This window comes from Rosa rugosa, chromosome 5 (assembly GCF_958449725.1).
Source record: "Rosa rugosa chromosome 5, drRosRugo1.1, whole genome shotgun sequence".
NCBI classification, from domain to species: domain Eukaryota; kingdom Viridiplantae; phylum Streptophyta; class Magnoliopsida; order Rosales; family Rosaceae; genus Rosa; species Rosa rugosa.
In genome coordinates this window covers 24320407-24338343 of record NC_084824.1, presented here as the reverse complement: position 1 = coordinate 24338343, position 17937 = coordinate 24320407, and the positions used below count along the sequence as shown (strand labels likewise).

Genomic DNA, 17937 nt, shown 5'->3' with positions numbered 1-17937 from the left:
TTGGATGGAAACTCTGGCACTTTGACTTTCTTTCGCAACACAGTTTCGTTCCTACCCTCTGATGTTTCACTGAACAAAAACTTTAGCTTCTTAGGGGAGAAGAAAGGGGATGCAGGCCTGCCTCACTTCAAGTATTCTTTCACTTCCTCAATAGGAACCAGTGCTAGGGCATCATCACTGCTGCTCTCAGTTTAAGTTTCCCAAATAGTGTTTCGGGTAACAATTGGCTTTCACGGCTTATTGCCATCAGTGGAGCCAAACAAATTACATGCCACAAAAGGTAAGATTGGTGTTTGCACACCCTGAAATTGGAAAGCACCATTAACAAACCTGTTTTCAGCAAAGCCCAAGAATGGTTTCGGCAATGTAAGGCATGTCTGCTCAGGTACATCAGAAGGCTTACACGGTGACCCACAGCCTGACAAATTCCTTTCTCATGGTATATCAGATTGCACTTCCTACATTTGCCAATCAAGTTCTCGAAAAGAAGCCAATCTCGGCAACAACACCAAGAGCAAGTTTTAGGGTATTTTTTTTAGAAAGAGAGGCTTGGAGATTTCATTTGCCACATGAACCCTAATCTTACCAGAGTCTTCATAGAGCTTCTGATCTATATCTTGATATGTCCCAGCACTGGAAGCCACATTCATAATCGTCTTCTTCTCTTCCAGAGCTGGTGGAATGTTATTAATTTTGACCCAGAAATAGAGGGACTCCAGTGGTACAGACTGAGGTGCACGAATCCATCATAGGCCTGTATGAACACCGGAGCCTTGTTAAAATACCACGACCCCCCTCTGAGCACCTTGTTTCGGTCTTGCAATGATCAAAAGAGAAAACATACCTGTTTAGAGGTTTATCTTGTACCTTGAACGAGCCATCTAGCACCCAAATACGCCTAAAATGATGTTAAATATATATCCATACTGTTGCATGCTTTCCTTGTCAAAGGACAAGCCAACAAGAAAGCTTGAAAGCCTTGCTTGGTGTTTCCTCCAGCCATATAGGAGATATCAATGATATCATCCCTGGCAAGAGCAAGAGAGGCGGCAAAGGTGGCTGTAACATCATCAATGGAAGTCATCGTGCAGGGAGGAGTAAGCCGTATGCAAAGCAGCACTAGGGTTTTTCATTGTATTGTTTATATTCTATAGAAATTTTCCTAATATAGCAACAATTTACAAGTTAGGAAGTTTTAAAAATTTAATAATTCAAAAGAAGAAAAACAAATGGCAAAAGAAAAGAACCAAAAAAAGGGCAATATACATGCACTGTGCCACACTTTCCAACTAGATACGTTCAAGCAGAGGTCTGCCCATGGTTTCTTTAAAATCAGCAGTGGTTTTGGCATTCTCGAATCCTCCGCTCCATCTATAAATTGAACCCAAATAACTGAACTCTTATGTGCCCAAACAAAGCTTCTGCAGAGAAAATTGGTAAGAGATGATTGTAGATAGGGTTGTCTAGTGTAGTTGCTAAAGACAAAGATGAAGATGAAGACGATGTTGTTGCAGAAGTTGACCGTTCTCAAGCATCGAAACATGGATTTACCAAATGGGCTGGGGTCTGTTAGGGTTTGATTAGTTTTTTTTTCTTTTCTTTTTTCTTCTTATATGCATCTTAAGATTGTCTTGTGAAGTTGAATACAGTCCTAGTTGTTGAACTATGACTATGAATAACTATTGTTGTTTATTTGGTGAATTTGTTCTTCCATAGCACGAGCATCTTAGCTTGCATGTAGCAATTTTCTTGAGATTTTGGAATTGGGGGCAAATGGATTGATGACCATTTTGGTAAGATAAGATCTTATCATTCTGTTCATATAATCTGGCTATAGTCTGTTAAACCTTCTTTGGACTCTAATCCGATACAACATAATTATGTTGGATTGTATGTAAAGGCAACTGAGTTTGGGTATTGTTAGAATATTAATATATAAAATTTTATCATCATCTAAACTATTCGAGGTTGTTACAGTTTCAAATTTTGCTAATTAAATTTGTTAATGATTTTTAAGTTATAAACAATTGTACTATGAGGGCAAAATGTATATTTGTATGCTAATTGCTATTGTTTGTGTAGGAAAGGGGAAATGAGATTACAAGTACTCCTCGTCAAATGTCTTTCTTTGAAGACTCGAAGGGTGGAAGACGAAAATGACAAACTGACATGGTATTTAGAGTTATTGATTTCTTTTTAATTTTGATCTCACTATATCCTAGATCTCTTACATAAAGTGTTGAGAATATGGTCTAATAAGTTGTTCAAAAATGAAGTTATCTTATGTAGTTAATTATGAAAGTCTTACTTACAATCCCTTTATTTAGAGATTATTTATTAAATCTTTAATTGCGTATACATCGTAATAAGAGATGACATGTCCTCACAGTACTACCATCACTTCAGGCCAAACGTTGTCTTGCGAACAATTAAAGATGTGGTATAATTTATGCTTAATGGAAAATATCCAAAAGAGATAGTAATATATATTGCACCATCAACTAGTGAGTTGACTTCAATTCAATATTTGAAACTCAGTATTGATCATATATATATTTAGCATCTAATTGTTTTCTTTACAAATTTGGTAGCTTTTCAGGCTGATTGCACCAATGAGAAGATTCGTTTTCTTTTCGGTTTAAAATTTTTAGAGTCTTCCTCAACCTCTAATTTAGAAGCGCGAGATGTAAAACGATTAGAAGGAGGGTACTTCTTGAGGTCTACTTCAGTAATACAAATGAATTCTTAATCATAGCTTCCATTTGTATACACCCATACACCCAAGAGTCGAGGAGTGTACGTGCAATTTGAAGTGCTTAAGGTTGTGGGCTACACACTAAATGTTTTGCTAAATTTACTTATTAATTTGGATCTCATTAATTATATATATCTAAGATCTCCTAAATAAAGTGTTGAGAATTTGTCTTTGGAATCAAGCATGTAATTTTCCTTTGTACTATCATTAGTGCTTTAGATGTATTGAGGATATGGATTGTGAGTGATCAAACAAATTGTAATAAATTGTATTGTGAATAATGAAACCCAAAAAATCAAAGTGGACGCAGCCTAAATTTGGTGAACCACTATAAGTTCTTTGTGTTATTTTATATTTTTTGATCAAGACAATCCTAAGCACTAGACCTACCAACTTAATCATGTTAAGCTAACAAGGATAAATATCAGTTTCAATCTTGACGAGGTTATCTAATTGTTGATACCAATTTTAGGTACCAACAAGTTGATCAGCGTTCACAACTACATGCCTAATATTTAATCGGTACCTAACCATGAGAAATTACTTGTCACAATAATATGGGGTTGTAAAGAGCTTGTGTTATTGGATATCTCTTGCTTCTCATATTAATATTATTATGACGAAAGAATTTAGAACAGAGTTTTAGGGGATGCAAAATGGATAAGGTTAGATTAGTAATGTTCCATAGGATATGTATCTAAAGAGTTATTTTATAAGAACATAGAGTGATTGTTCCACTTTAAAAGATAGAGATCTATACCCCACCCACGCCAAAAAAAAAAAAAAAAAGTTTTCAACTATGGTCATTAATCAGTACTACTTTTTTCTTTTCCTTGTATTTCTGTGGGTTTTGGTTGTATGGTGATAGGGAAGCTATTGGTGGATGCATTGACACGGAGGGAGTCTGAGATCGCTAATGGGGCCAAGATAATGCTCACAGCAAACCCAGAAAATCTAAATTGGTAGAACCATTAGTGCCAAAATATGCAACTTCTCAGTCTAATCTTCAATTCACAATTGCCCCATATACATCCTCTGTTATCCATCGCTTTTACTTATTTGGGTGTACCAATTTGGTTGAGATGAGTTCTCTAGATTCAACCAAGATGCAGAAAAACCAAATCTGAACAAATTTCAAATCAAGATGCATGTAAACCCATTAACCCAACATGAAAATCAAAACCAAAAATGCAGATCTCTTCCCAAATCAAAATTTCATTCTTTTATATATACACTCAGTAGCTTAATTACAGTTCAAAATTTCAAAGTCCACATATCGGACCTTTTGCACTTGACAATTGATGAAAGTCCAATAGCCTAAACTTCAGAACTGAACTTTGTTCTGTTTTTTTTCACCACGTAGGCTACATAGCTAAGATGCACGTGGAGCTGGTACCTTTCAAACTCAAGTTCTCAAAGTCGGCCAAGATTCCATCAAGAGGTCTTCTCATATCAGCCATCACCTTTCCCAGCAAATCGACACCTTTGGTAATCGTCTTCTTCTCCATCCCGGTGGCGGCGGCACTGGTAATTGCCTCATTAGGCTGCTCGTTGGGCTTGTGTTCTTCCCCTGTACTAGTGTCTAGGCTGCTTGGTTTTTTGGTTATTTCTGTTTTGCTCTTCTTGTGATCATTGTCACCAGCAGCGACACTTTTGTGCACCACCTTGGCTTTCACAAACGATGTGGGCCGCCGCCGCAGCAGCTTAGTCCCCTCCTTGTAATCAAAACCAAGACCTTCATTTTTGGACCTCAATTCGGCTTCAATACCTTCCTCGTTTTTGCCGAGTCCACGTCCGTTATAGCCCATCTTCATCTGCAATTTCATGCCGATGCCCCTCGTGTGTTTATTCAGATCCCCACCGTCGTCATAGGGTTTCACGGCGGATCTGACGGGCCTGGTGCGCTCCGCGGCCAGCTTGGTGGATGAAACGACGGCGTTGCAGACGCGATCTCGCCTCATGCGTTTTCTGGAGCCGCCGTTGTCTCCGTCGTCGTCGTCGTGGTCGGAGGAGGAGAAAGCGAGAACGAAGATGCGGAGATTTCCTTCCGAGGTCTCAACGACGCGTCGGAGATTGTCCTCCTTGCGCTTGCGAGAAAGGCGATCGATTTCAGATCTCAAATCCATCGATCTCAGATCTGCAGAGCCTCTCGTATAAACTATAAACCCTAAAAGAGACCGAGAGAAAACCCCAACTCTTCCTCGCAAAAGCTAATTGACGAATTTAAGCGACCGAGAGAGAGAGAGAAACAGAGACAGAGGAAAAAATGAAGTAGAGAAAAAATGGAGACGCGTTCCCGTATTTATAGATTTGGAGAATCCAGTAACGAAGCTATTAAAATAATAATAAAAAAGGGAAATTCCCTGTGAATAATTGCGTGGTTTATACGCAGGACTTGTCATTGGGCCTGTACTGTACAGCTGCCAATAGAAGAAGGACCAATCTTGTTTAAGGTTTTAAATCCCAATTCGAATAGGATTGGATTAAATTGAGCTAATTTAGGGCAGAGATCGCTATTTCATTCTTTTACGAGCCAAATTGGACAAGAGAAATTTTGAATACACTCTCTCAATTACTCAATGCACACCCCCTATAGTTGTTTGTCTCATTTTTTTCATCAAACTTTCACCTATACCCTTCATTAAATAAATAAATGAGAAAAACTTTTTTTTAAAAATCTTAACTCTTTTTTTTCAGATCTCAATATATGTCAATATCTTCATGATCTATATAGTCATGACATTAAAATCAGTAAAACCATGGCTCAGTCGGTTGTTTTTCAAACGAAGTGATTGATGATGATGTATTCATGTATCCAAGATATATTTGATGATTTTATAACCTCTTTCATTATGTTTCAATCAATTTGATTACTTGCTAGTTCTTCATGTAAACTACAATTATTTCGTTTATCATTAACGTTCATGTATGATCTTGAAGAGAGGTCGGTTGTATCATGATCAAAGACGAGGAGAAAATTTAACCTATAAAAAAATATTTAATTATTATTTTGCTATATAAAGCATTTAATGTTAAAAAAAAAACATTTAATTCTTATTTTATTTTCGTAGATTTTTTGTTTTGGTTTATTTATTAATAAGGGGTATAGATGAAAATTTGATGGCAAAAAAAAATAGATATGTGCATTAAGTAATTGCGGATGTATATATAAAACTTCTCATTGGAGAATTGAGAGCAGCAGCTAAAGATCCAATTGATAGAGGAAGCGCCATAGAGATTAAGCAGGGACTGTACCATGTCGAATTTTGCGAATTCCGAAAACCAAGTAAATCAAGAGGAAGGAGGTGACCTCCTCGGAGAGAGAAATGATGGAAGTGGCTGAATGCAGGCGAGATGTGAATCTGATTGTGAAAACAATGAGGGAATATGAGCTGCAACTTGGAACAGAAATGTGACAAGAAGAAGTCTAGACAATGTTTCTACGTGCGGCCACCTGAGGAACGAGAGAGACCTTTCTTTGTGTGCACACCTCAGTTACCAGAGAGAAAGTGCAGGAACCGGAGAGAATTACTGTAACCCACTCCTGAGACCTGAGGACAATACCAAAACCACTCAGCAAACTAGCAAACTTACCCTATATAGTTTGGTTTACTAATCAATGTCTTACATGGTATGTTGAATTTCAATGATGTTTGATTCTTTGGAAGTTTGAATTCAATATCTATGCAGAGTAATTATGAACAATGGAAACAGAAAATTAAGCTGAAGAATAATGGGGTCATTGATCTAATTTTGATCCTCTATACCCCCTCAATCATCATTCTAACAATTTTAGACATCAATTTAGATTTTCAAAAACTATATTAAAGTGAATAATACAATGCGTGTCAAATCTAGAATGAGTATACCAAAGAAATAATCCAATAGTCTAAGGAATACTGCTTTCTGAGAATGCGCCTCACGAGCCATTCCCAAAAGCCTAGCCATTACCTAACTTTCGTACCGATTGACCACTGTTGATTTCCATCTTTTCCGGCTCCGATTGTCTACCTAATGTCACAGGTGGCGTCATCGGCCTTTGTGTTCCCCGCCCTTCCACCGGGAAGTGGCGGGGAGTCTGATTTAATGTCAATTCAGCGTAAACGTGTGAAGAATGGCGGGGATATCAGCTCGGATCTGGAGGCTCTCCGGATGGAAGATCTAGACACCATTGTGCAGAACACTGTTTCTTCGCAACCCAAAATGACCTACGCTAGCACTTTGAAGAACCCAATCGATCGCTACTGGAAAATCATGACGGAAGAGTTCGAATTCAATGATGATGACTGTACCTACTCTCAAGGTAAACATGGTCTGAACGTTTCATTCTCTGAAAAAGTTCATAATAAGCTTGATTTTGATTGGAGATGTGTTGTTGTTGTCAAATTGATGGGGAAACCCAACTCGATGAACACTTTTGACTTCATGCTTAGAGGTCTCAGAAGGAAATGGCGGGTGAAAGGAGGTTGGCAGCTTATTGACCTTGCTAATGATTTCTATATTGTGAAATTCAACCTGGAAGAAGATATGAACCATGCTCTCTGTGGAGGACCATGGATCTTAGCTGGACAAACCCTTATTGTTAGAAAATGGAGACCTGACTTTGACCCCATGAAGGAATTCATCGGCAAAATGGCTCTCTGGGTGAGAATTTTTGGCCTACCTGTTAAATTCTTCAAGGATTTCACTGTAGCAAAAATTGGTAAGATCGTTGGAGATGTGGTCAAAGTGGACAAACTCACTGTTGGCCAAGCTAGGGGACAATTTTCCAGAGTGTGCATTGAGGTTGATCTTAGTAAGCCCCTACGTCCATTTGTCGAAGTGGAATCCATTGCATATCAAGTTGTCTATGAAGGCATTTCATTGATCTGTTTTGAGTGTGGTTGTTTTGATCATGCTAAAGACAAATGCCCTACTCTTAAGGTCAATGATATACTCATTCCAAGCAACCAACTATGAATTATGATGATGTGACTAATCATGCCAAAAATGTTGAGAATGAGGTGGCTGACATGAGTATGTAGCAAAGTGTCCCACAAAATGATGTGATTAAAGAGGACATGGTCCATGGATGTTGATGAGCTATAGAAATAAAAAGAAAAGTGGTGATACTAGCAGTAATAAGAAATCTTCTGCTACTGGCTCTAGATTGCTGTGCTTCAAGATGAGACTATGGCTGATTCTGAACTGCGTGGAAAGACTATTGATGACAATAATAATGAGCAGTCCCCTACTATTGTGAAATTGTGGCAGAGTTTCCATGAGAAAAAAAAAAAAAAAAAAAGATCCCAAGCCCTACCAAAGTTGCCGATACCCCTGCTGGTGTCTCCTCTAGCAAGAAACATGCTACTGAGAAAGCTTCTCATCCTATGGATAAAACCACTGGCCCCAAATCCAAGAACCTTCTAAGAGCACCAAAGAAATATGTGTCCAATTTTGGAAGCTGCAATGGATCTAAGACTGAACTGCACTATCAGAGAAAGACCAAAGGGCTGCCAATTCTGTGATCAAACATCAGGCTCAAGTTTTCAAAAAACTTTCTTTTGAAAAGGTGAGCTCTAATGTTCTGGGGAATGGAATTTCAGCCATTTTTGGGCATACTCCCCCTGATGAGCATTCTATTAAACCTGATATTCAAAGTTCCCTTGTTTATGATGCTGACAAATTTGTGGAAAATATTTTTGTTGACAATAGCATGTTGACCACTAATGATAACCTACCCTCCCAAAATGGTGAGGGTATGGTTGATGCCTAATTGGGAACTCCACCCTCCCCTTCTTTGCAGTTCCAATGTTTAAAGTCTTATTTTGGAATGCTAGGGGTGCAGTTAGTGATAATTTCAGATCTGCTATTGCAGACCTTGTTAAACTTCACTCTATTGATATTTTGGCCATTTGTGAACCTAAAGTTCAATTTTCAAGAGCCTGTAATACTCTTTAAAACCTTGGTTTCACTGCTTCAAGAATTGTTGAGGCTGAAGGTTTCTCTGGCGGTCTTTGGCTTCTGTGGAATAAGAATAAGACTCAGGTGGACTTTATTGATGATAACTTTCAATCTATTTATGTTAAAATCACTCTCCCAGGCAAGCCTGCTTGGATGCTTACTGTTGTTTATGCTAGTCCAACTCACACCACAAGGTCTTCTCTGTGGCCCTATTTTGATAACCTTGCTGCCTTCACTAATCTCCCTTGGATGATTATTGGAGATTTTAACGAGTTGGTTTCCAGTGATGATAAGAGTTGTGGCCCTTTTACTGATAGATTTGGTGGTTTAAGGGGTTGGATCAACAGGAATGCTTTGATTGATATGGGGTACAAAGGATCTTGCTACACTTGGAGCAACAATAGGGTTAAAGAAAGATTGGATAAGGCCTTCTGTAATTGCTCTTGGAGGTCTACTTTTTCTGATGCCTTCATTCAACATCTCCCCAAAACAAGGTCTGATCATTGCCCTATTATCATGCAGTTGCATTCTAACAATTACATTAACAGAAATGATAGCCCTTTTAGATTTCAAGCTATGTGGTTTTCTCATGCAACTTATTCTGATTTGTGTCTGACTCTTGGAATGAGATGCATGGGGATTTTCATTCTAAAATAATGGGACTCTCTTCTGCTCTCTCCAAATGGAATAGAAAGACTTTTGGGCATCCATTTTAGGAAAAAAAAAAAAATTTAACCAGGATTGGTGGCATCCAAAAGGCTTGTGACAAATATGAGAACCCTTTCTTAATTAAGCTGGAAGCTGAGCTCATCCATGAATATGAGAGCATCTTAAATCAGGAAAATCTCTTTTAGAAACAGAAATCTAGAGATAAGTGGCTTCAAGGAGGGGACAGAAATACCAAATTCTTTCACTTGACTACTTTGGTCAGAAGGAGGCAAAATAAGATTGAGGGTTTGTTTGACAGCAATGGAAATTGGTTTACTCATTCTGCTTCCATGAAAAATATTGTTGTTGATTTCTTCACTAACCTGTTCTCCTCCCAGATTGCTAAGGACACTAGATTTATAATTCCCTGGCTCTTTCCTGAGATTGATCAGGATGCTCTTAACAATATCTGTAAACCTGTGTCTCTCCTTGAAGTGAAGGACTCTCTCTTTGCCATTGGTGGTCTTAAAGCTCCTGGATTTGATGGTTTTCCTGCTATTTTTTTCCAACATCACTGGCAACTTTACTCTTGTGAAATTTTTAATGTGGTGAATGATGCTTTCAGGTCTGGTGTTATTCCTCATGGCCTAAATCACTCATTCCTAAGGTCGATGGCCCTCAACACATGACTAATTTCAGGCCAATCAGCCTATGCACTACTATCTACAAAGTTATCTCCAAGGTCATTGTGGCTCGGATTAGGCCTTTGATGCAACATCTCATAAGTCCCAATCAGGTTAGTTATGTCCCTGGCAGACACATCTCTGATAATGTTAGGATTGCTCAAGAAATGCTTTTCAAGTTCAAAAAAATCCTTTTTGCTTGGAAACTGGATCTATCTAAAGCCTATGATAGACTTAGTTGGAACTTTATTGAAATGGTTCTCTATGAAGCTCAGTTTCCCCATTGTTTGGTTAAACTTATTATGAGCTGTATTACTTCTACTAGCTTCTAGATTTGCTTGAATGGAGAATTAACTGCCTCTTTCAAAGCTCTAAGGGGTATTAGGCAGGGGGACCCCCTCTCACCTTATATTTTTGTTCTATGTATGGAAAAACTTTCACATCTAATCAAGTCTACTGTTGATATTGGCAATTGGAAGCCTGTTAGGGCCTCCCAATCCGGGCCAAAAGTTTCCCATCTTTTTTTTGCTGATGATCTCATGCTATTTGTTGAAGCTTCTCCTTACCAGGCTTACACCCTAAAGAGATGTTTGGATGCTTTCTATTCTCTTTCTGGTCAAGCAGTTAGCTATGAAAAATCTCTAATCTTCTGCTCCCCAAACACTTGTAAAAGATTGGCTTCCGAAATTAGCAAAATTTGTGGCTCTCCTCTGACAAATGATCTTGGAAAATATTTGGGAATGCCTCTCATTCACTCGAGAGTGAACAAGCATACCTATGATAGCCTATTTGACAAAGTTCAAAGTAGACTCTCGAGCTGGAAAAGCAAGGTGCTCAGCATGGTAGGTAGGCTCACTTTGATTCAGTCTGTTACTTCTTAAATCCCCATTTATGCAATGCAAACTGCTAAGCTTCCTGTGAGCCTCTGTGATAGAATTGATAAGCTAAACAGAGATTTCTTATGGGGGAGACTCAAATGAGAATAAAAAAGTTCATCTTGTTGGATGGGAGACTGTTTGTCAACCAAAGATACTTGGTGGCTTAGGAATATAAAAAAATGCTAACATGAATCATGCCATGCTAGCTAAGGCTAGTTGGAGACTTTTTCAGCAAGATTCTGGCTTATGGGCTTCCATTTACTCAGAAAAGTATCTCAAAAATTGCTGTATAACTGATGATAACTACCTGCCCCCACCTGATTGTTCTAGTACCTGGAGAAGCATTTCCTATGGTGCTGTTATGCTGAGGAAAAATCTCAAGTGGAGAGTTGGGGATGGCAAGAAAATCAAGTTTTGGTATGATTACTGGGTCCTACCTACTGCTCTGATCAACTTTGCTTTACCTTCTGCCACTATTAATGATAATGCCACCATTTGTGAATTTTGGGATGAAACTGGTTGGGATGCTTTGCTTTTAGCTTCTGTGGTTCCCAATGATTTAGTGAGCTTAATTATTAATGTCCCAACTGGTTTTGATGGCTGTGGTAATGACGTGCTTATATGGAATGCAACCTCCAATGGGTGCTTTTCTGTCAAATCTGCTTACAACTCCATGTTTGATATTAATGGTCCCTGCAATCCTCACTGGAATGCTATTTGGAACTTGAGTTGTCCTCCTAAGCTGAAGACGTTTATCTGGAGTGTTTTCCATAAAAAGATTCTCACTAATATGCAAAGAGCCAGAAGAGGTCTCACTGCCAACCCTACTTGCCCCATTTGCAATTCTGCTTATGAAAGTCTTCTTCATTTATTTAGAGATTGCCACAGGTCTATGGCCATTTGGAAACCTTTCCTTAAACCTTGTACTATTTTTAACTCCTTTTCTCTGGATTGGAATAGTTGGGTGGTTGCTCAACTTCACTTCCATACAAGGATCAAGAATAATATTAAGTGGTGTCGTTTATTTGTCTTTGTCTTATGGTTCATTTGGAAATGTACAGTACGGTCGTGTTCCTCCTTGAGAACTTGGTTGTGGTCGAAGTTGTTGAGGCAGTGGTACATATTTTGATGGTGAAGGCTTGGTTTGGACAGTGAGACTTGATAACTCTGAATGGATTGCTTTGGTGCTATCAAGTTAAGTCTCACCTTTGCGTATATATGCAAAGGCATCCTCAAGGGTAGGTGGAGTTTCACGTCTGAGCAACTCACCCTTTGCACTAGCATGCTTGTCGTCGAGACCATGAAGAAAGATATACAGCCTCATTAGATCCTTCTCTTCATTGTCTAGCTTGATGTCATCAGCATTCTTCATCTTGTTGGGATGCCTTTGATCAATTTACAACCATAGACCTTTAAGGGCAGCATTGTATACTGCCACAGGCCGCCCATCCTGCCTCATCATGAACGCCTTGGTATGAAGCTCATGTATTTGAGCAAAATCTTAGTCATTCAGATACAAATACTTTAGAGTACTCCAAATTTCTGCTGCATTTTCACATCCAATAATTAATTGTACTACCTCATCAGTCATGGCTTTGTAGAGCATAGATATCACAGCACCATTATGAGTTTCCCACTTTGCATAACCCACATCTTTTTCATCCAGTGTCTGAATCAATCCATTCACATAGCCCATCTTGTCTAGACTGCAAAGATGAGCAATCATCATCTTCCTCCAAGTACGATAATTCGTGTCATTCAGCTTGGCACCCCCAAATCCCCCTCCTGAGGATTCTTGATTCACAGATACCTTTACCTTCTGCACATCAGAAGTCACAATCTGCTTGGAACTTTCTTCTCCACCCATGATACTTGAACTACAACAATCTTCTCACTTTACACTACGGAAGCAACGAACAATAAACCAAGACTAAAAATCCAAGATCGGATTCTTGGCTCTGACACTAAGTTAAAACTAAGAATCTCTAGAAACAAGAAGCTTTCACTACTACAAAAAGGTCATCAGACGACGGTGGATTTGTGTTGTGTGATGACCAAGCTCACCGTGGTCTAAGTGAGTGTTGTGTGATTGAAAAATCAGACAACGGTGATTTCACCGTTGTGTAATAATAGTTTGCTCAACAGAAATACCTATTTCCGTTGTGTGAGTTCTGCGCAGCATGTGCCTGGCATGGCATGCGCGGCGATGCCTCGGCACATTCAGACAACAGAAGATGAAATTTTGCCGTTGTGTGAGATTCATAACACACAACAGGTATAACTCATTCTTTGTTGTCTGAGATTCATAACACACAACAGATATTACTCATTCTTTGTTGTCTGAGATATGTAACACACAACAGATATTACTCATTCTTTGTTGTCTGAGATATGTAACACACAACAAATATTACTCATTCTTTGTTGTCTGAGATTAATAACACACAACTGAAGTGAAATTATCTCCCTTGTTTGTTGATTACTCAGACAACGGAGATGATTTCATTTCTGTTGTGTGTTATGAATCTCACACAATAGAACTTTGTTTTATTTTGTTGTTGGTTGTTAGTTCACACAACTACTCTATTTGGTTTCTGTTGTGTGTTATGAATCTCACACAACAGAACTTTGTTTTCTTTTGTTGTTGGTTGTTAGTTCACACAACTACTCTATTTGGTTAGCTGTGGTGTGAATATTGTAATCAAATTGGGTAACAAACCAGTGACTGTTGTCGGAAAAGCCTCAATTTCGAACTCTTTTACAGTCAGACAACACATTGATTTGCATTGTGTTGTAAGACTAAATATTGGACAATAATTACCACATATAAAGTACTCAAATCCATATCATTCCATTACCATTTTTCAAACATCCATACATTCAAGTGACTAGGTAATGTACCAAACAAGAAAGCATTCCTAGCTAGCTACACATGAATCAAAAGCTGATATAATATCTTTTCGCTTCAACAAAACCTTCTTGTGCCATTTTATCAAGCATCCTGTGCACTATATATATTCTCATTTGCATCACCTCCAAGCTTATTGTGAAGCTTCACGAGTTAGCACATATTGCAGCAGAAGAGCATGATACAGTACCAAAGGGGTTGGTTTTCCCGAGGAATGAAGAACAAGAGCATGTAACCCAAGTTCAAGTGCCTTTTCCCCACTCACTAGCACCAATGAAGCTGCACCATCACTGCTCAAGAGAAAAGCACAACCCATTATGCACTGTTAAAAATGAGAGACCATTATGATTTATGAGAAGTACCTAAACACAGACACATATATAGATAATCTTATGATAAAAGCATTGCCAGCAGTAACTGTACCCCCATAATATAAAGTTTCGGATAGATGTAGATGGGGTGTGGGTAATTATCCATGGTGGATAAACAAGAACAAATGTGAGACCAGACAGGCAGACAGTATGCATGCTCACCTCATTTCCCCCTGCCTGGAGAGAATTTACTTCTTCTGCAGTGAATTTAGCCATGGACACTGATTTTACTCGGTGAGTGAACTCCCGACTGGAAAATTTGAAAATGATAATTCATTCAGCACTCACAGAATACAAATCCAAAATGATTCCGTGCAGAAGTTATGACCGTCACAACATCAGAACAAGAATAAGAAAACATGTCAAATATGGGGATCATGGTGAGGTAGTGAGTCTAAATCAGATATGAAAACTTACTGCACTCCACTACAATTTGTACAAACAAATGTCAAGAAGGTCGTGCAAACATATTGCGGTCCCTGCATAAAGAGTGCATAGTCGTTAGAACAATGCTGATCCTGGTATATATCATTTTGTATATATATCCAAGCACATTTGCCTCTTAAAATGCAGTAAAATATATATATATATATATATATATATATATATATATAACAACATAATTAAGCAATGCCTTTACAGATTCAAAGTATAATTTGCAGATTGCAGAACAGGACGACTATAGAAGCCTCACATTATGTAGGAGGCTACACACTCACCAAAGAGATAAGAAAATGGCTAAAGAAGATTTCATACCAAACTATTGCAGTTGATGCATCTTTTATTCTCAGGAAGCTTTAAAAGACTTCGAATTATTCTTTCAATTTTCTCCTCTTCCTTTATCCGATTACCCATTTCTTAGAAAACTATGAAACCTGAAGAGAAAAGAACAATAAAGAGAGGTAAGTGTTCCTGGAACAAACCAATTAAGTCACCAATCACTAGGTTCAACAGAAACCATTGCATCGATCACCTCAATCTTGCTCCAAACTTTTCCCGCCAAGCAAATAGAAGACTACAGGAGGAAATCCCACCTGAGTATATAATCACAGTAGATTGTGGAGAAAATCTAAAATAAATAAATAAATATACACAAAATGTCATGTTCCAGAAAATTACTCAATGATATTGATAAAAATATATAAAATATGAATGGGAAAATATTCTCCTTCTTCAACAAAGCTATCATATAATAAAGAAACTCAGAAAAATCATACTATGGACATATAATTGATTTCCAGAGATGCATATAATTTGATGATTTATATAGAGGTTGGCAACTAAAGAAAATAAAGCTGAACCAAATAACAAAGTTACTGGATCTTGTAAACATCCTCCAATTATTTATGTTATATAGTTCCACCATTACATATAGCTTTCCCTCATTCCAATCGTCCAGTTATTTATGTTATATAGTTCCACCATTACATATATCTAAATTGGTTCTTTCTAAATAATTATCTGTTGTGAGTTGTGTATACCGATTCTTTGCTTTGAACATAAACTCGATTATTTTTGTGTGACATTGTAGGAAAGATTAAGAGCTAGATATAACTCACCAGTTGATTTTTGATTCCGTAATGGAAAAATCTGCTACATGCATACTCGAGTTCACTTCTCTCCCTTTCTCATCCAAATCTTTTCCATTGCTACTCTTTCTTTTGCTTCTCCTGGAAACAGAGAGAGAAAAAAAGACACAATAAATTAGAAAACTTCACACTCTAATTCAGTCTTGTATCATAGAGTCGAATTTAATTAGGAATGCCAAAATTGCAAAAACTCAAAAAGTGCCCCGTATTGATTTAGATGATAGCTTCCTTAAAATGCTTTTTATGGTTGAGGGTCAGAAAGGCTCTTACAGAAATGATGTGACTTTTTTGGAACAAATACAAAGGAATTTGTAGTCTTAAGCCTATGCAATTTTCTTGTTATGAAGAATTGAAGGCACATGGTATTTGCCACCAAACTAATTCTTAACAAACCAACGGGAAACAATACAGAATAAAAGGAAAATGAAGAAGAGATAGATTAAGAAAAACCTGAAAGGTGGAGTTGAAACTGAGAACCCAGAAAACAGATCGAGCTGAGTTTTCAACATGTCCTTGACCAATAGAACAAAAGCTCATTAAGTATTCAGATACAATCTCAATTCAGGTAACTGCAATGAGTTCTGATAATGCATATATGATCAACTTTTTGGTTAATTAAACTACGACTGCTCCAGATACTCATATATAAACTAAACAGAGGACAAAAATGAAGAGACAGTACCATCTATTGAATGCTTTCCAGGCATCAAGCTCTGCTTCTCTGTAGCAACACTGAAATCAAATTAAAATTTTAAGTCTGGACTTTTTTCTTTTCCTGCAATTATTGGCAATTAAACACGACATTAAAGAAAAAGAGTGAGTGCCCAGAAGAGGAAGAGTGACGAAGCTTGATGACGGAAGCGCTCTCCTGAAGGTAAATTCTAGATTAACTAAAACACATCTTCAGTATCATTTCCTCTCAATTCCATTAATCACAACGCAAACTCCAGAACGAACACATCAATTTCAAGTTGACCAAAAAAGCACCATACTTCGAAAAAGAAGGAAGAGATGAGCTAGTACAAACCTTCTGGACGTGTCCTTGCTGATCCAGATTCGGCATCAAAATGCTCTCGTAGGCCTCGTTCCCGCCATCCTTCACCGGCGACGCCTTGTCGTTCAGCCCAAACTGGTGGAGCCTGGACAACGACCGGCACAGAATGAATTTGTTGTTGCACATCGAGGTCTTCGACGGAGACGACGAGAGGCTCGAGATTCCCCAAACGAGTCGAGTCGCAGATGGCTAGACTCAACCTGTCTCAACGCCAGAAGAATCGGAAATTTAAACTCTCTGGGTTGTTGCTCATCTCACTGTTGCTCGATTACTCAGAACCCTAGAGCGTTCAATTCACAATCCGATTTTTTCAATTGAGGAAAAATTTGGTATGGATTTCGAAAAATTGAGAGGAAAATGGGGAAAATTGAGGGATTGAATTAGTGGTTTGGATTAGAAGTGAGGAGGGCACATGAAATTCGTTTTGTATAAGAAAGTGGTGAAGAAGATGACTGAGAAGGTCGAGAGAGGTTTTGTTTTCTTTCTTTCTATAGAATCGGAGAAACTGAAGAGTCTTCTGCATCTCTTTGGATTTGGAGGCGAGGAGGAGAGAGAAAGTGGATCTAGGGCACTCTATCTCGTCCATCGCTGAAGAGGATTTGGATTTCAGGAGATAAAGAATATAAGCAAGGAGATTGAGAGACTGAGAGAGAGGGGTTTCGTAGAAGAGGGGGGGAGGGGGAGAGGGGTTTCAAGATTGAGAGAGCTCGAGAGAGGGGGTCTCGTGGAGGGGGGAGAGAGAAGGGGGTTTCACGACTGCGAGGGCTCGAGAGAGGTTAGGATTTTCTTTCAGACACGATGTGGCTAGAACTGGTTGGGAGGCAGAATTAAACTTCAATAAATTTTAAAGTCGCTCACACAACTGAAACCTAACGAACTGTTGTAAGAGTGCACTACATAAAATCAAAATGCCAAAACATGGAGGGAAATATGCCGCCTACAGCAATTTGGCTCAAAATGTTGCCTCCTATATTCCAACTTCACACAACAGAAAAGTATAACTTCTGTTGTCTAATTTCTACAACTTGCACTAGGTTTACCTTGTGGAAGACATTCAAGCAAGCTTCCTCAAAATTTGGCATCCAGTTTTCAATCACACAACGGAAAC

The 17937-nt window shown here is 38.4% G+C and overlaps 1 protein-coding gene and 1 long non-coding RNA gene across 5 annotated transcripts; both read right to left on the bottom strand.

Annotated features, from left to right (window-relative positions):
* Positions 1-4119: 4119 nt before the first annotated feature.
* Positions 4120-4881, bottom strand: LOC133711406 (septin and tuftelin-interacting protein 1 homolog 1-like). The gene has a single exon (XM_062137537.1). It carries the CDS (start codon positions 4879-4881, stop codon positions 4120-4122), a length of 762 nt encoding a protein of 253 aa, XP_061993521.1.
* Positions 4882-13739: 8858 nt separating this feature from the next.
* On the bottom strand, positions 13740-17580 carry LOC133710146 (uncharacterized). 4 transcript variants are annotated; one of them, XR_009846527.1, is made up of 9 exons: positions 16803-17580; positions 16458-16550; positions 16226-16287; positions 15746-15856; positions 15160-15255; positions 14943-15061; positions 14604-14665; positions 14349-14436; positions 13740-14105 (listed from the first exon to the last, which is right to left on the bottom strand). It is a non-coding gene; the product is annotated as an uncharacterized LOC133710146 (long non-coding RNA). The 4 variants fall into 4 exon arrangements; XR_009846525.1 differs by having other exon boundaries at positions 15160-15220; positions 16803-17572; XR_009846528.1 differs by having other exon boundaries at positions 15160-15220; positions 16458-16496; positions 16803-17572.
* Between the last annotated feature and the right edge of the window lie 357 nt (positions 17581-17937).